General features: G+C 34.9%; 2 protein-coding genes across 5 annotated transcripts in view; both read right to left on the bottom strand.

The window, feature by feature from the left end:
- Positions 1 to 1372: 1372 nt before the first annotated feature.
- Positions 1373 to 2971, bottom strand: mge (translocase of outer mitochondrial membrane 22 homolog mge). Of its 2 annotated transcripts, XM_066290111.1 has the most exons (4): positions 2816 to 2971; positions 2373 to 2524; positions 1711 to 1947; positions 1373 to 1658 (listed from the first exon to the last, which is right to left on the bottom strand). In XM_066290111.1, the coding sequence occupies exons 2-4, from the start codon at positions 2502 to 2504 to the stop codon at positions 1584 to 1586; spliced, it is 444 nt and encodes a 147-aa protein (XP_066146208.1). In that variant the 5' UTR covers positions 2505 to 2524; positions 2816 to 2971; the 3' UTR covers positions 1373 to 1583. The 2 variants fall into 2 exon arrangements, with proteins under 2 accessions (XP_066146208.1, XP_066146134.1); XM_066290037.1 differs by lacking the exon at positions 2816 to 2971 and having other exon boundaries at positions 2373 to 2699.
- A 577-nt stretch (positions 2972 to 3548) lies between these two features.
- LOC136343181 (protein phosphatase 1 regulatory subunit 14B) overlaps positions 3549 to 22216 on the bottom strand; it is a 48045-nt gene continuing 29377 nt past the window's right edge. For all 3 annotated transcript variants that reach the window (XM_066289773.1, XM_066289833.1, XM_066289912.1), the window contains exons 4-6: positions 5825 to 5923; positions 5117 to 5158; positions 3549 to 5061 (exon numbers count right to left, since the gene is read on the bottom strand). In XM_066289773.1, the coding sequence (XP_066145870.1) occupies positions 5020 to 5061; positions 5117 to 5158; positions 5825 to 5923 (183 nt within the window). In that variant the 3' untranslated portion in view covers positions 3549 to 5019. The remainder of the gene's footprint in view (positions 5062 to 5116; positions 5159 to 5824; positions 5924 to 22216) is intronic.

The raw sequence follows: 22216 nt of genomic DNA, 5'->3' as shown, positions 1-22216 counted from the left end.
GTTATTTGAGATGTAAATGGCCGCTGGTATACAAGCAAGATCTAAAAACGGTTAGTTCAAATTTGTTTTTGCGTTTTTCTTGAAGCTATTCAATGATTTAAACACTTTTTCTCGTATTCGCTGAAATATTACAATAGTTTTTAATTTGAAAATAAAAATAAAATAGTTTTTTAGTACAAACAATGATAGATTGTATCCATTAATGTATTGTATTCCAGTGGCCATGTTTAATATTTGATTATTATGAAGTTAAGAATACATGTCTTCTCTATTTGAGTCCCTAGACTAGAGTTTATCTTTTTCTTTTTGCTTGATCGATGATGTCGGTGTTTTTTGATGATTGAGTGATTTTTGACAATGTTTATTTTGTAGACAGATTTTGAGGTTAAGTTTTAGTAACGAAGTATTTTGGCGCTGAAAAAATTATAAAAAATCTTTTAAGTTACATTTTACGTTTTCACAATTTGCAGTGAAATACGTCTAAAGTTCTAAATAATTCGAGAAAGGCGCTTTTTAAATCATCATGCAAAACAATAAGAATAACCTTAGGGATATCGTAAACGGGAAGCTCCTGCCAAATTTTGTAAACAAAAATATCTCCATTATTGGAAAAGTTACCTCTGTGGATCAATCTGGCGAGTTTTTCCATATTTTGTCTACGGATGGACTGCAAGTGAGAATTACTCCTCTCCAAAGAATAAATGCTCATGTCAGTGGATGGGTTGAGGTATGAACACAACAATTACTAAACTATGTGTATACCATACTGTAATATGCTACAAATTTGTCACAATTTTTACACTTATGGTTATCTACTTTTGTAGATTAGAAAATTTTTTAAATACGTGCTTGCTCATTTTTCAAAATTATCAATTTTTATTGCACTTTGCTTCAGTTTACATTGACTATAGATGATGTTGGAGAAAAATTAGTCTTAGAGTTATCCTTTAATATGTCTCAAAGTACTATTAACAATACTTTTTACACCCAATTTAGGTCTTATATTCATTCTTTCTAATTGAAACACAAAATTAGGTGTCTTTGATTAAGTAGTATTAATTCACTTTCTTGCAGGTACGGGGTCTTTGTACAAGTCCAAGAGAAATTCATGCGACTGATTTCATCATATTCAGCAACGAAGATTTTTCAGCAGAAAATCATAATGATCTTTGTTCCTTATTATATTCAGTAAAGGACATTTGGAAAACTAGTGCAGTATCGTGAATTTTTCACTTTTAATTTTTTCAGCATACCTAGATTTACATGATTAAAGGAATAAAGGTTATTTTCTTTTAATTTTTTTACTATTTCAGTGTTTATTTACTTTATATTTTATTACTTAAAACAAAGCATTAAATTAAAACCCAACACCCTAATTTGAAGTCTCATATATTTACTTAAAAAGTCTCACAGGTACCTGCTCATGTCAGAGGGTACCTCTAGGAAAAATGCACGAGTGAAGAACTTCAAAATGACTACAGAATACATATAAATTCAGTAGTAACAAATAATTTACAATCCATTTACAGTAACTAATACAAAGACTAAAGCTAAAATTTTTCATCCCAACTTCTAGTTAGGTTCTATTGCTGGCTTACAGAGGGCAACAATGGAGGTGGAACACCTCCTGAGATTGCACTATTAGGTCCAAGAAGAAGCTAAAACAATAAAAATGCATTTAAACTCTAATGGTTTCTTTATTTTATTCACCTGTTTTTGTTGATTTCTTTGCATTTCCTCCATATTTGCTCTCTCAACTTCAAAAATAACAGGGGCAAAGAGAATAATTGATGTACTGAAAATTATCCAAGCTGCACTTCGGGAGAAACCATAAGCTTTACAAATTCCTAATTTTGTATTGACCACTGTTGAGTAAGTGACATTCCTGACTGATTCAGGAAACATTTCTGTAAGACCCCAGAGACGTTCTGCTAAAGTTTCATCAGGCTGAAAACATGTTAAAAATTCCAGTAATTTTTGAATGTTCTGTGGTTGTATTTAAAAAGTTTCACTCTTGTGTCTTAGGTTAAGGTTAGTTTACTTATCATTTGATATCTTAGGCCTCACCTAAATAGAAACAACATTCAGTATTGACTTTATTACACTATGTTTCTTGTAGATATGGGAAATTAAGTATATATTCTTGAGATATTTTTAGTTTATTGATATGTAATCAAGGTTTTACAGTATTTTTTTGAAAAGTATTTTAACTACAAATGTTGCTTCTTGATGCTTATGTGTTAATGCATCTTTAATAAATTAAAGTTAATCAGATCCTCACCTCAGACTTTGTTTTTTTGTTAAATACTAGGCTGATCATAGTCTGCTCATGCACAAGTAACAAATTTAATTTTTAAATAATTCCTACTTACTTCATCATCTTCATCTCCATTCTCAATTGCAAGTTGTTTTGTGGTTGATTGTCCTTTATCGGAGCTTTCATCTTTACTGGAATCCTTTTCCAAATCGGGATCGACTGACTGAGAACCTTCTTGAGATTCCATGCCACTGTCGTGATCTTCGACTGGGGCCATAAGATAATTTACAAATGTTAATTAAACCGTCTTCTATTCTGACAATTGCTTGCGATATGTAAATTATGAATGTGCTTTAAATAGCTTCGAATTCGGATCGTAAGCAAATGGAATGGCTTTTAGGACCCCAATATCCTAACCAAACTTTAGATCCAGATCGGCAGTTTCGAGTATTCAGGATATGAAATGCGCATGTGCGTTATGATATTTGGAATTATAAATGTTGGTAGTAAGTGTTAAAATTAGTGAAAAAAATGCTAAAAATAAAGTGGTTTACTTACGTTTATTAAATTTTTTAATTTAGTTTCGCCCAGATTAATTTGAGAATAAAATAGTGAGTTGAAGGAAAATTAGAGAAAGCTGTCTGGAATTTCACCTTAAATTTGAATTGACAGAAATGGAAAAAAGGTATTCAAATTTGGATTTTGATTATCAAGTAAACTTTAGTAAAATAAATTGTTATACAAAATATGGTATAATGTTATCTACAAATTGAGGAGTTTATGTGATTTATTTTTAATTAAAAATTTCAATAATTTGTACATTTAATATGTTGATGCAACCAAAAATACTGGCGTTCCGATTTGTTTTCTATCTCAGCGCCATCTTTGGGTGGGTGGAAAAGTATAGTTAGCCTGGCTCATCTATTAATTAATTTTTAGAGTGATTGAATTTATCAAAACTCTTTGAACATTTCAGATAATTAAAAAGTGTTAGAAATGGAACGATTCAATTAGACGATTACAATTCACGGAGTTTCATGAAAAACCTATAATCGTTCATATATTTGCTTTGATGGTTCAGATACGCAAAGAAATTTCGAACCCAAGTTGTTCTTGTGAGATGGTTTAGGCTGTAGTTTACAGGAGTCCCCTTATACTTTGCATAAATCTAAAAGTAAGTGACCTAAATAAAAAATTTAAACTTATCCGCTTCTCTTGAACCATAAAAGAAAACAATGTGTCTTGAAAACGAGCACTTTCCCCCTTTAATAATAAATAAAACAACAAAATGTATACAATATGTTGCTATTTATTAAAAGTTCTATATTCTACGGTTGTAACTATATAAATTTACGTTATTATAGACATGATTATACAATGGAGATCACAAACAAATTGCATGATCTTATAAATTAACAGTAATGTGCGCATGTTAAAAGTGTTTTTACTCTTCAGTGTTATTTTCGATGAAGCAACTTTATACCTTCGGGTTAGAGTATTAGGAACCTATTAAGAAAGCTACGAAGTAGCACGTAGGGAGCGTTCCAAAGGCCCCCAAAATGCATAGGTTAGATGCGACCGAATTACGTGTAGGGGCGTGAAATTTTAACTCATAAATGTGAGCGAAGAGTTTGCACGTTTCGATACGGATTCTAATAAAATTTTACAAGTTATTACAATAAAACTTACTTTCACTTTGTGAGCGAACAGGGGGGCTTCTAAGCAACGGTCAACAATTAATGGATATGCCTATGCTTTGCACATTGCCTGGAATCAATAGAGGCACATAATAAAATTCAGTATGAAACTATCAAAATTTAATCACTGATATGGATGATTCTGATGGTGATGTTAATGATACGTGTGTTTGTCGGATAATGAGATTATGGAGAGTAGAACAACGTGTAACATGTCAGCCCTACTTACTAGTATGATAAATGGTATTGATATGATAAATTTCGATATTAATGGACATACTAGAAACTGCTTTAGTATGGTACCTAAGAAAATGAAAGTCCGATGTGGGTTGCGGCGAATTGCTCTAAGAGAACATGCTTCAAGTCAGCCCCATGAACAAAGCATAGAGTACAACAATAAAAATTTGTTTAGGTACCTACAGGATGATCAAACATACTAGAATTGTTTTGTTATGCAGCTAGAAGAGCCATATGAGTGACATGGTGTTTCATACACGTCGTCACGTTAGTCATCAGGAAGACTCTCATTAGTGCCTATCTTAAATTGAGCTTAACAAGATTTTTCATGAATGCACTGGGTTAATATTTTTTTAAAGCTCACCTGAGACGTTCTATTTTAATACCACACATTAAAGCTTACAAGTATACCTACCCAGCATTATGTAGCAACATTAAGTTGCTAAACACGAAATTAAAACGGCCTTTCAATACACAACTACACGGAGAAAAGTAACATATTTCTACTTAATACGACACACGTTACAACGACCCGAGAAACTGCTTTTTATTAGGATGGAATAGTCTGCTTACGTTTAATAACAACAATCGCAATATCATTTAGGTCAGTTGTGCAAAGTTATCATATGATTCATCATCAGCATAATATAATAATTATTCGATCGTCGCACTAAAGCGAAAAGTAAAATTATATTAACAAAAGTCACAATCTATAATGTATAATATGATCTTAGTATAAGACCATTCGAAGACAGCTACCAACGACTCGACCATCGCGTTCTTATTAAATTTAAAAGTACTGGAACCTGGATTGGCACTTTGCTTATCTTAGAGAGTCTTGGCTTTTTCTAGGAGGTCATTGATGAAATTCTGAAAAATATAGGTAATATTGAATACGGAAAAGCATCTTCTATGTCATATTCACCTTAACATCGTTCTGTGAGCCTTTGGCATTAATTAGAAGGTTCTGTAACAAAAAACTATTATAGTACAGTGGTAACATCTTGGTCGATGGATGTTTTTTCGTAACCTCACGTTGGTTGCAATAATGAAATCTCGAAAGAGCGTCGAAACCATTTACTTCGAAATTGTTTAAAATGCCTTTTAGTTGTTGCACAGTTCGAACCTGCATTTCAGATAATGAAAATCTATGTTCCTAATTAAAATTCCATGGAAAAATAATTGATCGCAGGAATTTCCGTAATAAAACATTTTTGCAGCTGTTTTAACGATGGCAAGAAGTTTTTCTTTACTCTTGAAATTCACTAGATCAATTAACATACAACATAACAACAAGGAAAAAAGTTCAGTTGATTCCGAGAGAAAGAGTCAGTTTTCTACTCTTTATTTGTATAAAAACCACAATATTCAGTGAATAAATTCCCTCGATATTAGGAGGGTTAATATATCCGATACTAATAAAATATTCATGAGCAACCCCTGGTCTGTCTGCGAAACTCAATGAAGTACATGTGTTGGGGTTCATGTGCAATTAAATTCCAAACTTTACGAGCACTCCCTTCGGTTTGTTAAATTACAAATTGGCTCAAAAGATCCGAGAAGCCAATAATAATTCACAGAGAATTTCAATTTTTGGGTTACTGCTTCATTTTAGTATTGTTTAATATTTTACCTGTAAATGCCTCCGCCTCAGTTCATCACTGTCCATGTCCAAGAGTTCGTCTATGTCGACCTCCACTTCTTCATTGCTTACGCTATCTTCTATTTTATTCTGGAACAAAAAGGTTTTGGATTAAAAATTCAGTATATTGACTTTAGATATACAGTCAGTGACAAAATTATTCGTACACCACCTAAATTGTTAATATTAGAATTACTTGGGATTACAAATAAAAATTGGCATATGGAACAGGTGAAAACAGCCTATTTATTTCGTTTATTGCAACTTAAACATTAAATTTTAACTTAGATTCTAAGAATATAAATAAAATATCATTTCCGGCAGGTCATATAAGTATTCGTACACTGATAAAAACTAATTAACTTTTCCCACTTTTAGTACATTCAATATTTTGTTGGGCCTCCTTTGGCTAAAATAACATCTTTAAGCCTTCTCGGCATTGAATAAACTAAATTTGCCGTTGTTTCTGCAGATATTTTTTGCCATTGTTCTTCTAAAACGACCTTAAGAGATTCTCTATTTTTAATTCGTTTTTGAACCCCAGGAACGCGGATTTGTCTGTCTAATTGATCCCAGAGATGTTCAATTGGGTTGAGGTCTGGTGACTGGGGTGGATGGTCTAAAAGTCGTGATACATTGTAGGCAATCCACATCTTAACGTTACGCGCATTATGTTTTGAGTCGTTGTCTTGCTGCAAAATCCAGTTTTCCAATCCCAATTTTTCAACACTCACAGGTAGATTAGCCCGTAAAATTTCCATATATTTATACTGGTCCATGTTACCCTCAATAAAAACCAAAGTACCCACTCCAGATGCTGCCATGGCTGCCCAAACCATAACATGGCCACCACCATGTTTAATTGTTGGACACAGATTTTCAGGATCCAAAGCTGTATTTTTTTTACGCCACACTTTTCCTTTACCATCTGACCCAAACAAGTTAAACTTGCTTTCATCAGTAAATAACACCTTTGCCCAAAAGCTCTCGTCTTTTTCCAGGTAGTTCTGTGCAAAAGCTAAACGTTTCTGCTGGTTAACTTTTGATATAAAGGGTTTCTTTCGAGGAACCCTGCCATGGTACACAGCCGATCGTAAAACCCTTCTTACAGTTTGAGGATGTACATTCTTCCCAGTGGCTTCTGACATTTGCGCTGCTAACATAGGGGTACTCTGTCTCGGGTTTTCTCTAATTTTCCGAACAAGTGCGCGATCTTCTCGTAGAGTCAAGTTTTTCTTTCGCCCCTTTCGTGGTTTTTTCAAAACACTTCCGGTATTTTTGCAGTTTTTTATAATGTACTGAATAGTGGATCGACTTCTATTAACAATTTTACTGATTTGACTGTAAGATTTTTTCTCATTGAATAATTTTATAATTAAATTTCGAACGTCTTCGGAACACTTTTTGCCCTTACGACCCATGTTTAATACTAATGCACAATTTGGTAAAAACATGTTGTTTATTATTTTAGAAATACCGGTGAACAAAAATATGAATATTTTTCTATACTCTATTCTTTATAAAATAATAATAAAAACAACAATAGGTTGTACGAATATTTTTGTGACTTGCCTAAAATGATATTTTTAATTTTTACATGAAATCTGGATTGAAAATTATTGTTTTAATGATACAAAAGATATGATTAGATCTCGTTTTGTACGTTCCTTATGTCATTATTAAGTTTAAGTACTAAATAGCCATTATTCTCACTTTTTGGGTGGTGTACGAATACTTTTGTCACTGACTGTACGCTATCAATTAATTCAATTTGGGGAAATAAAATTAAAAACAAAAAACAATACTCAGTAGTTACTTATTGTTAGCAAAAGCACCATGGTATGTGAGCAATGAGACCCTACATAATGATTTAAAGGTACCCACAAAACGAGAAGAAATTGAAAACCACTCCAAAAAGTACATTTTACGACTTAATAGACATCAAAAACACCTGGCTATAGACCTAGTGGACTCCAGCAATTACTCTCACAGATTAAAAAGATACAATCCTTTAGAATTGAGTTACAGATTCAACAGATAAACAGGGAAATTAAACAGTTAGTCTCCCTCTACCCATTGTATTTAATTTTAATTATATAAACAAGTTACTAAATGTCCCAAAATATACTGGCGAGCATAAAATTCGGATCACTTTAGTATTTTCGAAATTTTTGCCTTCCTAACTTCCAAAAAAATAAAAAAGGATAGCCTTTATCGATTCTGAGGTTCTTTAACCTTGTTAAGGGTAAATGGTAAAAAAAAACACGATCCTGTACCCAAATAACCGATGTATTGTACAGGTGTCCATTACCCAAACACTGTAACATTTTTGAACACAATTTTGTGCTACCGAAAAAAAACCCATAATGACATTAATATCGCGTATTTCCCCCTCTAGCGTTTATGACAGCCTGCAAGCGTCGGGGCATGCTTTCAATGAGGTTGCGAATAACATCCTGGGGTAGGTTTTCCCATATTTCCTGAAGAAATTCTCGCAATTCCCTAGCCGTTCTTGGAGCGGGTACACGACTGCGAAGACATCTTCCCATCTCGTCCCAAACATGTTCTATGGGATTTATATATCACTTCTCTTTCAATACATTTATATTTGAAAATTTCGAAGTGACCCGAATTTTATGCTCGCCAGTGTAATAGTGACAGATTGTAACATTATTGTATTAATAAAAAAAAAGTAGTTACTTATAAAGATACATAATTGAAACCTTCGCATAAAACATTTGAGTTTCGTTCAATGTTCCCTGTTACAAAATTGCCGAGTCCGTTACAAAACCATTTGTCAAAACGCTCAACCTCTGTGCGCATTTATAAAACTCAATTACATCTTTACTATTTCTATAAAAGTCCTTTAAAACCGGACCGTCTATTGTCTATTTCGAGATGTAACTGAAAAACCGGACAATCCTGCGGAATCCGGGGTTATTCGTCACTTTATTTGTGACTCAATCGCAATCCAACACTCGTGGAAACCACTACAAAGCGGGCAGGTACCTTCTTCGTCAATTCGCGGTACTATAGGCCGATGAGTAAGTTCTGGTTCCGCTGCAGAAACTGGATTTCAATCGGCTGACGTGATTTATTTGGTTGCGAGAGGCTGATTCACGTGCATAACATTTCGATGAATACCTTTAAACGTATATAGGGTTCAGTAACTTTACTGCCTTTGTTGTTTAGAGAAGCTTTGTTTTCGCTTTATGCGTGCGAGTTTATTACCACTGCAGCGTAAATTATGTACTAATTATACTAGAACATCTAAAACTTGTACGCGGGTCGACAGTGGTAATATGGTAAAGACCATGTAAAAAATAGTCGTTGTTAGTGGGATTTTCCGACGGTTTTTACAGCAGTGCCATCTCTGAATTCTTTTCTTTTACAGAAAGACAGTTGTTCTCTAATGAGATTTTTCGCCAACTCCTCCTAATCTCCTTGATGCCTTTTGAGAGCTCGTTGAGGGTGAATTACTTACAGCTCTAGTTCCGCTTAAGCGTGCTCACTCACATGGGGATTGTTTGTTAATACGTATTCGCCCACATGAAGGCACAACTAATTTAATATCCGCGACACGAGAATGAATTAACAAATGGTTCCCACATGGAGTATTACATAGCTAATAGTTTTTATCGCCGTATCGCTTAGCAGAATGGACAATTCGATACGGTATCGACTTCAGCAGACTGAAAACATAAATATATTCAACGCAAGATATCGTATATCCCATGTCGTTTTAATAAACCTGTAGGGCATTATGAAATTGAAGTTTATATTTAAAGTTGTGCAATGGAAAGCATTGACAGGCTGACTCATTATCCAAGTAATAATGCAGTAATATCTATGTGTTGTTTAGACAGGTACTACTTCGATAAAGAATGCGCTGCAGTGCAAGTTTTAATATTATTTTTATCGGGAAAGCTCAACGGAGTGACTGTCTTCAAGTCCTTATGACGCTTCGCAAGAAAGTAATTTTTTGCGAAGCGACAACAATCTTTTTCACGATGCGATTTGCACCTACAGATTTCTTTAATGTATTGTGTAACTTAGGATAACATCTGACAGGTGTCGCTCAAATGCAGTCAGTCAAAGTGACACTTGTACACTAAGTTTACTTGGTATAAGTGAAAAAAGTAAGCAGAAATTGACAACGAATACATGGTCAAAATGAAATTGTATATTGAATACAATAAATAGTGAAAAAATAATTCAAAAGTTCCACACACATGTCTAATACCAAATGAAAATCAATTTCCCATTTCAAAATTAAATTTGTACACAATTCAAATTGTAACTCTAAACCATATTCAGTTTTAATTTAATACTTAGTTGAAAGTCCTTTGTTTTTCTAACGTTTTTTAGACGGTCGGATATAGATTTTACCAATTTAGTACAATTTACATTCTTTCCTCAAAGCAGATTTTAGTTCTCTATTAGAAATTTAATGTTTTCGTGTTGCAATTTTTAACTGGCTTCCATAAATTTTCAATTACGTTTAGATCTGGAATCAGGGGAGATGTTTCTATTACTTTAGATTAGAACAATTATAAAGTAGCAATTGTCTAACTTTTAGTGCCTTGTGCTTTGGGTCATTGTCCTGGTAATATTTATATGATATTTCAATTCCCAATTTCTGCGCACTTTGCTTTAAATTTTGCTTTAAAATATCCAAATTCATATTTTAGTCCATGGTCCTTTCAATGAAATGAAGATTCCCAGTACCTTTTGCCGACTTTTGCCTCCAGACCATACCGGAGCTTCCTCCGTGATTCACTGTCGGACGTAAAATGCCTCATTGGGTTTTCTTCAAATTAGTTGCTGCTCATCTGATAAATCCCAAAATATTGAATTTGCTCTCAAAAGCAAAAATTACGTCTTTCCATAAGTTAAAATTATTTTCTTGGCATTCTTCCGCAAATTTTAAACGTTTGACTTTATTAGTCTTTCTGATCCATGGTTTCTTTCGAGCCACTCTACTATTAGGTTATGCTTATGTAATCAGTTTCGAATGGTTTGTGGATTAACGACCTTATTTAGGTATGTTTCTACAATTTTTGCGGATTTAGGAGCAAAAATCCATCCAATATCCATAATCCATAAGAATATTTCTAGGGCTAATTCGCGCTTTGTTTTTAATACTTCTTCCATTAATATAACGACCTATAATACTCTGTACGGTTGTATGACTCCTATTGACTATTTTACCTATTGCACGGTAAGTTTTTCCCTTTTCATAATAGTAAATGATGAGGTTCTTTTCGATGACGGTGGTTTGTCCCCTTTGACGACCCATTGCAAACAGCAATTAAATGTAAATAAACGAGGATAATAGTGTATAGAAAACACAAAACGATTAACACTAAACTCTTTTAAATATGCATTTACTACTAAATATTTTGGATGTACGAGTTTCACGTTGATATCAAGAATTTATTTTTTCAAAAAATATATACAGGGTGTCCCACAAGTGTTTCATTATATTTCAGTGGGTAATAGTACATTGAAAAATAATATGACTCCCTATATAAACCATATTCCAATAATGCTTCATTAAGAAGATACAGGGTGTTAAACTTTACTTAAAAAATCTAACTTTTATTGATATATTCAAAACCGTTTGAGATATGTAAGTGAAATTTGGCATGTTTTGAGAGTTAATGTAGACGCATTTATTTATGCAAAAGGGCTATTTTTCGTTTCACCGGTGACGTGCGTACGGACACCTCTCAGCACATTTTTAAAGAAAAACATGGTGCGCCACTGCTTTTTATCAAAATAAAAATTATTTTTAGAAGTTTAATTTCATTTAGAAGAAAAATGCTCACTTGACTCTTTTTCGTCCGACGTATCGTTTGCCAGTAAAAAATTGAATACCGTCTATATGCACGATATTCTCTAAATGGTTTTAATAATATTAAGTTTGTTTTAAATATTATTTATTTGCTATAACATTATAGAAATTGTTCAAATTGGTGGCCATTTTGTTCAATACATAATTGAGCTCGCCTGTTCATTGATACTCTGATACGTTGAAATATTCCAGGTGTGTTTTAAGTTTAACACCCTGTATCTTCTTAATGAAGCATTATTGGAATATGGTTTATATAGGGAGTCATATTATTTTTCAATGTACTATTACCCACTGAAATATAATGAAACACTTGTGGGACACCCTGTATATATATATATATATATACATATATACAGGGTTATTCACGCTATACGGCTCGGAATATTGTGGCCAAAATACGAGGTTTTCTAAAAATTTTTCTTTTGGGTTATATGGGGATCTATTATGGCTACTTTTTAAAATTATTTTCATATTATACAGGGTGTCCCAAAAGTGCTAAAAGTATCAAAGTTGTATTTTTTTAAATGGAACCCCTTGTATATTGTTGCATTTTTGGATTCTCCGATCAAAATAAATGTGTGTTTTAATAAGGTTTACAATACCTAGCACTTACGGTTTTTGAAATAATTTAAATTTTGTAAAAATTTGGCCTATTTTCATGTTTTAACCACTTAAGCAGTATTTAAGTTATGTAAGCGTAATTTACAGTGTAGTGTAATAATGGATCATACTTTATATCCCAATCATGAAAAACTTGCCAGCTTATACAGGGTGTGCAAAAATTAAAACTATTCAAATGAGGACTTTAAGTGGCTATAACTGGATTAATTTAAATGCAATGCCATATTTTTTAACTTACCAGGATATGTAGTTTTTAAATACCCATCGAATGGTACTAGGATGTTCATAGCTAAGTTTTCGCGTTTTTGCAGAATGCACTAAATAATGGCTCCTTGCGCCATTTGGCGTCTTTTAGTTCAAAGTTCCAATGTATCTAGTTGCCTATGATATTTCAAAATATCAGATAGTTAATTTAGTTTATTTTTTAGTTTAGTCTGCAAAGGTACTTTTTTTCTAGAGTGTGTAATATACCCTCAGGCTACGCCTATGCCTATGCAATCCGTCCGATCATGTCCGTGATGACCATATGTTGGGAACCCATTTTCTTCCTGTAAGGGTTGCCCTGCATAAAGGAACTTTCACTCTTTTATCCTTATCAAGACAAAGGTCTAAATTCATCCATATTTGGTCAAAATCTTTACAGCTGCAATTCCCCGTAAATTCTCAATTTTTGCCTTTGTCTCAAGATACGGTTTAAGGATTTAAAAAGTTACCAACTGTGGATTGACCCTGTTAATGGGTACCGATCCCCTGATTGGGTATTTAAGCTACCCCGAATCCCATAAGCTCTCTATTACTCTAAAAATCCTCTCTAATGTCAAGATCATTTTAGTTTTTACTGATTAAGGCGTGTGTGTTATAACGAGTGCAAATAGTCAAAATGAAGATTTATCCAAAAGAAGAGCGTATTGACATGATTTTTATTCTTGGAGAATGTCATAAGAATTGTTTATTGGCTTCTCGAGTTTATGCTCAAAGATTTCCCGAAAGAAAACATCCTAAGCCAGCCGTTTTTGAGAGATTATTGCACCAGTTTCACGAGACAGGAAGTGTCGGGTGAAACTGGTGGGTATCATCGCGAGGTTCGGCAATTTTTAAATGCCAACTTTAAAAACAGGTGGATAGGTAGAAACGGATTTCAAAATTGGCCCCCCAGATCCCCGGACTTAACTCCACTAGATTTTTTTTTGTGGGGATACATAAAAGGAATTGTCTACAATACGCCTCCAACAACTCCACAGGATATGAAAACACGTATAAGAGACGCGTTTGAAACTGTTACTCCGCAAATGTTGTCCAGAATTAGCGGGGGTTTTGAAAAAAGAATTTGTAAGTGTTTGGAAATGGACGGTCGACATTTCGAACATCTGTAATAAATATTTTGTTTCCGTTTTATGTTATACTTGATATGTGATTTAGAACTTTGAACTAAAAGACGCCAAATGGCGCAAGGAGCCATTATTTAGTGCATTCTGCAAAAACGCGAAAACTTAGCTATGAACATCCTAGTACCATTCGATGGGTATTTAAAAACTACATATCCTGGTAAGTTAAAAAATATGGCATTGCATTTAAATTAATCCAGTTATAGCCACTTAAAGTCCTCATTTGAATAGTTTTAATTTTTGCACACCCTGTATAAGCTGGCAAGTTTTTCATGATTGGGATATAAAGTATGATCCATTATTACACTACACTGTAAATTACGCTTACATAACTTAAATACTGCTTAAGTGGTTAAAACATGAAAATTAGGCCAAATTTTTACAAAATTTAAATTATTTCAAAAACCGTAAGTGCTAGGTATTGTAAACCTTATTAAAACACACATTTATTTTGATCGGAGAATCCAAAAATGCAACAATATACAAGGGGTTCCATTTAAAAAAATACAACTTTGATACTTTTAGCACTTTTGGGACACCCTGTATAATATGAAAATAATTTTAAAAAGTAGCCATAATAGATCTCCATATAACCCAAAAGAAAAATTTTTAGAAAACCTCGTATTTTGGCCACAATATTCCGAGCCATATAGCGTGAATAACCCTGTATATATATATATACAAAATCTTTATTTCTGACGAAATGGGCTATCGACCTTTTGGTCTTTCTGCCCTTGAGTCTATACATTTCATTTTAGGGTCTCACTATTTGCAATTTTTCTTAAACTAGGTGTTGTGTAAGCGGGACTAATGCAGGGGGTAAGGGAATAAGGTGTTAGGATAGGGTTTATATTTGGAAGTGTTCTAAGAGGGTGTTTGTGGGAGAATGGAAGCGTGATTGTCTAGTTTGTCTTGTTAGGCACAGTGGGGTCAGTAGTGCTAGATTGTGAGGATTGTTTTTCCATTTTGTTTGGATGTGTTGTAGTCGTTCCGTTATTCTTGTCATGTGCGTGCGTTCGTATAATAGTTGGTTAGATGGGTTGTGTAGTGGGTTTTTGGGGTTTCTTATTTTTGTGATAGTTCGTAGGGCGATATGTTCTGTTGTTTGTATGTGTTTTATGGTCTTTTCCGGTGCGTTTGCTCTTAGGATGTGTCCGTAGTCCAGGAGTGGTCTGCATATGGATTGGTATATTTTTGTTGCAGTCTTTGTGCTGATCCCTTTGTCTTTGTATGTTAGTGACCGGAAATGCTTAGCCCTTTTGATTGTTTCTGTTCTCATGGTTTTTACATGTTTAGTGAACTTCAGTTTGGAGTCGAGTATCATTCCTAGGTATTTTACGTCATTCTTTGGTTCTGTTACTTGTCCGTCCGCTGTTATTATTGGGGAGTTTGGTTTAATTCGGTGGTTTAACAATAGAATTTTTCAAAATATTTAACAAAAAATGCAACATTTTTGGAATCCTCGTTTATCCACCAGGAGCATTTAATATGAAGATTAAACAGCCAATTATTTTGTTTTAGTTTTTTAACATCAAGAAAAATTAATGAAAATAATTCATTTGTACGAGTTTCACTTTGATTGACTGTGTACTTGAACACTCGTATCTGAACAGCTGTTATTGTGGGATTTTCTGCTTTCGTTGGAGAGTAAGTACCGTTAGTACTTATTGCATAGACAAAGACGTGATACTTTATTTATTTTAAACTCCGTAGAACAAAATCTAGGCCAAAAAGACCGAAAATAAAACACGGACCACGCGGAAGTGCGTAACACTCGTGTTTTGGACCTTCCTTGTGAGTACTCTGTTATTTCGGTTGTACTCCGCTTTAAATTATCCCGAAAAGCGACCGCTGCTGGCAATTTGTAATTCTTGCGTGTCGCGAGTCACTCATTATGCGATTATTTTCGGTGCAGGAACAGCTGCAGGTCGGCAAATTTGTCTCGGCTTGAAATGAGAAAAAAAGGTACCGATAAGTAGATTCACACGATTAGCTTTGGAAAGGTTGAACAACAAGGTATTATGAGTTGAGAGATGTCTAACTGAGCGGTTAGGTAACGCTAAGTTGGATGATGAGAAATGAGCGAGGAGAGAAAATCCATGATAGAGTCTGGAAACGAAAAAAATCTTGGAGACGCATCAACATAAAATTAAAATTTTTAAGAAATTGGTTCAGAAAGTATCAATCGAGGAAGGGCCCTGGAACAGATTATTACACCTTGAAAAATGTTGCAGGGGAGTTTCCATTGCGTGGATGAGATAAATCACTGGAAAGGCAGCTGATTTTCTTCGTAAGGAAACGCCTGGGGTGCCACACGGGTTTTAAAGAGATTCTTTAATAGGAATTAAAGCGGAGCGACAATTTTATTTGGAGTCAGATATTGGGCTTGAAATCTGCGAACGCTCCGCTCGTTTTCGCCCCAAAAAAACCAGTGGAACCATCCAATTCATCGTCAAGATCAGCCGAAACTGTCCGAATTTGGCGGCGAGACATGGCCGGATTCACTCCTAAAGGAAAGTGTTGGTACTGCCCAGGTTTTTGATTTCACAGTTCCTGGTAGGCACTGATCTTAAAATCACTGGAGCACATCCCCCCCGCTGTAAAAATCAAGTAAAACCATTACTACCACCATCTCGTTTTACGTAAAATTAGAAGCCGCTCTACTGCTTGCATGATATAAATCCTCAATCACTTATGCATCATTTCGGCAAGTCAAACGCGCCCAAAAACGCGCACCCCAAAATTACGCGCAACAACGCACGCAATTAATCATAAGAAAACCAACATCAATTCATCATCTACATCCACATCTCGTGATTTATCAAATCACCAATCCAAATCCAAAATCAATACGTAGATTCGCTGTAACTGATTCGGACAATCGGTGTCGAATATAACACATTCGCACGGGTATAGAATAGCATGAAAACGTTAAGGAAAAAAGAAAATGCACCGCAGTGTAATAACTTCGAAAGGAGGAAATGTTGCGGAGATTAATCTAAATTGAGGCAAACAGACGAAGACTGGATAAGAGGAGACGAAATGTTTTGATGTGTTGTGAAACAGGTCCAGGCTTGTTTGTGACATCTCAAATATTCGGTCAATCAAGCGGTGAACAATGCAGAAAGTGAAGATCTATTACGTTGATGTGCACAGAGGAGTAAGTTTGTGAGTTTTTTAAAATTTCTCTCACATATTCGTAAATGTCTCAATGTTTGTCAGCATTTGGGCTTGGCATCAGGACCGCAAAATGCCGATAACCACAACAGATTTGGCAATTATTAGGTCGTGCAGTATGAAATGAGTAGATTCTCGAAATGCCACATTCAACTGCGAATAACTTCACTCTAAATCTATATTTGGACTTGACTTTTTTATGTGGAAAAAGCACATTCTTCCTCTTTCGATCAGAGTTTAAAGTGTTAAAAATCATTGAAAACTTTTATTTTTATAAAAATTTTTGTACAGTCATGCAAAATAGTGAAATTCGTGTGTTAATGAAATATGAGTGGAACCACAACAGCTCAGACGGCTCGCAAGATTAATGATGTGTTCGGTACTGAAGTCACTTCACAGCAAACAGTATCTCGTTGGTTCATGAAATTTCGTTCTGGCAATTTTGACCTAACAAATGAACCACGTGGACGACTTGAAACTCAAGTGGATAACGATCATCTGAAAGCCGTGGTGGAAGCGAATCCACGTCAAAGTGCGTTCGAATTTTCGTGAATATTCAGTGTAACCAAAAAAACAATATTGACTCATTTGGCTGAAATTGGTGAGGTGAAGAAGCTGGACAAGTGGGTACCGCATGAGTCGAGCGACATACAGAAAGAACGACGTCTCGAAGCTTGTGTTTCTTTGTTGTGCCGGTATAATAACGATCCATTTTTGAATCGGATTGTTACCTGTGATGAGAAATGGATCCTATATGACAATACCAGACGTTCATCGCAGTGGTTGGATCAAGATGAACCACCAAAACATTGTGCGAAAAAAAATCTTCATCAAAAGAAGCTTATGGTGTCCGTTTGGTGGTCCAACGCAGGTGTCATCCATCACAGCTTCATGAAACCTGGCGAATCGATTACGGCTGATGTCTACTGCCGACAACTGACCGAAATGATGAGGCAACTGACGGTTAAGCAGCCGAGATTAGTCAATCGAAGCGCACCGCTATTGTTGCACGACAACGCTCGGCCACACACCGCACAAGTCACCTTGGCCAAGCTACAGGAGTTGGAATTGGAAACTCTTCGTCATCCACCGTATTCGCCCGACTTAGCACCCATTGATTACCACTTCTTTCAAAATTTGGATAACTTCTTGGTAGGGAAATCATTCAACTCCGACGAGGCTGTCAAAGCTGCCTTCCACGAGTTTATCGACTCCCGGCCTGCAGGCTTTTACAGCAGGAGAATCAATGAACTTCCCGTTAAATGGCAGAAGTGTATTGATAATGGTGGTGCATATTTCGATTGGCAATAAAAACATTTCATATGAAAAAAAAATTACTAAAGTTTCAATTCAATTCTACTCGTTTCATACTACACGACCTAATATTTTAGCAGATAATTAATGAAAAAAATAACTTAACGGTAAAAATATTTTATATCAAGTTTAACTTGAAATTCACGAGGTCACGGGATTCTCATTACTGCTCTAATGTTTGTCTAGAAATCTTAAAAAGCCGTCAGTACGCCTTGCGGATGTTTAACTTCCTTCCATTGGGCGTTACATCATCAGCAAACACAAACCTTAACGTTCGTTCAAACCAAGTTCAAAGGAGTCGGACTATCGCTAGGTTCAATAGAATCAGTCAGGAATCAAAAAATGCGTTTAAAATCCTCCGAGAAAGAACAGCTTTGGGTGTGGTGGTTGTTAGATAACATTACTAAGTACCACCTTAAAGCGAGACGGTAGTGCGTTCCCGAGTTTTCCTGCAGCATTAATTAAATGCGTCAGATAGACTAATTACAAATACGAGGTAGAAGCAGCAGCCTCTGTAAAATATGCAAATCGCGGAAATAAATGTGCGATTGCAGTAAAGTTTATTTTGACATAGCTTAGAAGATAAATTACAGAAAGACGACATGCTAACGGTGAGAGCATAATATCGAAATCACGAACAAAGACACTTGACAATATTCAGTTCAACGCAAATTTAATTAAGAGTTTTCAGTTCATTTCTTCATTAACAGTGTTTAATCCCCCAAAACTCCAGTGGCAATTTATTACAAAATGCAAATGAACCAGAAGAAAATTAATCGCGCCGATCGCTCCTCATTGTAATGCTAAGTAAACGCTTGTAATTCCCAACTGCTCTGAGTTGTTAAATCGTGTCTTGCGCGTCCTTGACGTTTAGTCATCTTCAACAACCAGCGTGAATAATCCAATATACTTTCGAGTTATGTAGGTTAAATATAATGGTTCTTGTGAAGAATGATCTATTGTAACACTTCGAAATTTCACTTCTCGTTTACTTGATGGCTGTTTTGGGCAGTAACAATAGTGAGGTAAAATTTTGACTGGGTTTTGACCAGGGCCAGCCTTAACAAATCTGACGCTCCGAGCGAAATTTTTAAAGCTTCCCTAGATAAAATACTACCCTCCCTGGTCCGACGCCCTGGGCCGTCACCCACCTTCGTCTCCCCATAATGCTGGGTTATGGTGTAGAATTAGGAGTAAAAGTGGGTCTTTGTGCGTTGGTCACTGAGATCGACGGCGAAGCTAAGGTCGAGCAACTGGGTGAAGCGCAACAAAGGCCTTTTACTCTGAACAACACATAGAGGTCGAGTATTGAACTTGTGGAAGTGTCTCGTCAATCGTGAGGCCATCTCTAAATGGCTGCATGTCCGGATAAAGATTTACCTTTAATTAAAAATTTATCTTGGGGTGCGGTTCCATTAGGGATGGTTTACATTTATGCATAATTGCATTACATAAAACTTTAACTGATGTTACAAGGTTTCATGTTAAATAGGGCTTCGAGTTGGAAAATAAGTTTCCTCCCTGGGAAATATGTTTTTTTTGTCTTTGTTACAAAGCATTAATTATTTTGTTGACTTTAGACATGAGAATGGTGCTCTCACTCTCAAAAGCCCTTAGGCTTTTGCCTTCAAAACTAAAATTTTTTAACTCAACCATGAGAGGTCTCTGCTATATCAGGTATGCACAGTAATGGTCAAAAGTAATGGATAAACAGAATTTTTCAATTAAATTATGTGTAGGTTAATTGATCTGTTTCCTATGCATGTATCTGGCTTGTCGCAAAACACGTTATAGGCAATACTAAAGAAATATTGATAAAGTTACTGTACTCTTTATAAAAAAATTAATCTTTGGAATTTACCTGGTCAAAAATAAATAGACAATTTAAAAGTCTTAATAAAAACATAACAATTTCCTTCAAATTATTTCAAAAATCAATTGGGACCTTTCTCAAGGCAATAATATTTGGTAAAATGTCTGTTGTCATTGACGGCCTGACATCGACGCGGCATTGATTCAGCCAATTTGTTGAATATTGCTGGATCAATATTTTGCCAATTTTTGTTGCATTTCAGTAAACAGTTTGAATAATTTTTATCTTTCAATCCTTGATCAACAATTTGCCACAGGCCTTTTATGGGATTCAGATCGGGCGACTGGGAAGACCACTTCAAAATCGGCACTTTCCTTTTTCAAGAAATCGTGTAACTAACTTTGAGGAATGTTTAGAATCGTTGTTAAAAATGGAATTTTAAGGATAAATTGTCTCCATTGTAAGGTAACGTAACATTCTGAAGTATATCCTTGTACACAAATCTGTCCATGATTTATTCTGTGTAGTAGGTCAATACCAAAACCGCTTAAATATCCTCCGTATCGTTACCGATGCTTCTCCATTTTTAACTGTGAGTCTGGTGTATTTTAGGATTAATCGCTGATCAGTAGAAGGTCTAACGTATTGAATGCCATCGGAATTAAACAAATTGAACTTGGACTCATCCCCCCCCCCCAGGAAACTCGTCCCCAATCCTGTTAAAGCCAATAAGTATGTTGTCTAGCAAATTTCATTAGGACGTTCCGATATTTCTTACTGAGAGGAGTTTTTTTAGCTGGCTTCAGTGCAAATAAATTCTCTTCGACTAAACTTCACCTTCCAGTTCTTGAAGACACAGAATCTCCGAAAATTTCCAGCTCAGACCGAATTTTCTCAGAAGATATGAATGAATTTTTCGAACTAATAGTCTTTATCTTCCGAACATCTTTTTTTTCAACTTCCTTGGTCGTCTAGTTTTTAGTTTCGGGTCAATTGATCGACTTCTTTGATATCTTTTGATTATAGCCCAAATGGTCCCCTTTTTAACATCGAACCTGTGAGCAATTTACTCTTGCCATCATTGAAAGCTTTAACAATTTATTCTTTTAAGTCAATGGACACTTTTACACCGCGAGGCTTGTTGTAGACTATAAAGCAAATGCAAATTGTACTAATATCTTTTTAATATCTTAAAAATTTAAAGTAAATTTAACTATTTTTACCACGGTTATCTACTTTTGACCAGGTACATTCCAAAGATTTATATTTTTTGACAATAAAGTAACTTCATCAACATTTGTTTATCATTTCTTATAACGTGTTTTGCGACAAATAACATGCATGAATAAGAAACAGATCAATTAACCTATGCATGATTTAATCGAAAAATGATGTTCGTCTATCTACTTTTGGTCACTACTGTACATACATTGATCGGTAAAAAACGGGCTACATAAAAGTTTTTGACAAAACCACTTGAATAAATATTCATTTGTTCAATTTAAGAGTGGTAAACGACTTGAAAATATGGGTTCAACGAAAATTTTAAAACGTTAATAACGAAAAAAAAACATCTAAATATGAGTAAATTAACAATTCAGTCCTTGACGACGCACCATGACTCCAATGAAGGGCTAATACAGCACCCCTAGAAAGAGACTATAATTATATTAAAATAAATTGTACTAACATTTAATTTGAGCAATAATAAAAACCTAAAACTTCCGTGTTTTTAGTAGGTAATGTTATGGAATGAAAAAATTTTGCACACAGTATCGGACTAATAGGTGACGGTGTTGTGTAATCAAAAATATACAGTTCTTAAGTAATGCAGTTTTTTTAACTCTTAGCTGACCAATTGTGCCTTGAACCTGGTCAACGTACGGCTTAGTAATTGAACACTAAGGGCTGGTTGTATAAACTTGGTTCGGCTAAGCTCAGCCCTCGTAGACTGGTGCTACTTACAAGAAACTCGTTGGTGTCGCATTGACATTGATTCTAACAATATCCTGCCTCTTATGGATATGAAAACATATCGGGGTCGGATTCAGCTGAACTACGATTAAACGATGATTGCGCGTCCGGGCCTAAATTGCATGTTAATGGAAACAAACATATGTATTAAATTAGCCGATTTTCCTGCCGCTATTAAGCGCCATTTTAAGAGCGGTTTTTTTTTTAATAAATATTTTCTACTTGGCTTTGTCACTTGCCGC

The sequence above is a fragment of the Euwallacea fornicatus genome, chromosome 1, assembly GCF_040115645.1.
Source record: "Euwallacea fornicatus isolate EFF26 chromosome 1, ASM4011564v1, whole genome shotgun sequence".
In the NCBI taxonomy this organism is placed as follows: Eukaryota; Metazoa; Arthropoda; class Insecta; order Coleoptera; family Curculionidae; genus Euwallacea; species Euwallacea fornicatus.
This window is presented reverse-complemented; position numbering and strand designations above follow the sequence as displayed.

Excerpts from the sequence above, each read along its gene's own strand:
- mge (XM_066290037.1), bottom strand. The coding sequence starts at position 2,534 with ATGGCCCCAGTCGAAGATCACGACAGTGGCATGGAATCTCAAGAAGGT. Across the intron at positions 1,948-2,372 it reads ATGGAGATGAAGATGATGAA|CCTGATGAAACTTTAGCAGA; the intron begins GTAAGTAGGAAT and ends ACATGTTTTCAG. Across the intron at positions 1,659-1,710 it reads AAAGAAATCAACAAAAACAG|CTTCTTCTTGGACCTAATAG; the intron begins GTGAATAAAATA and ends TTATTGTTTTAG.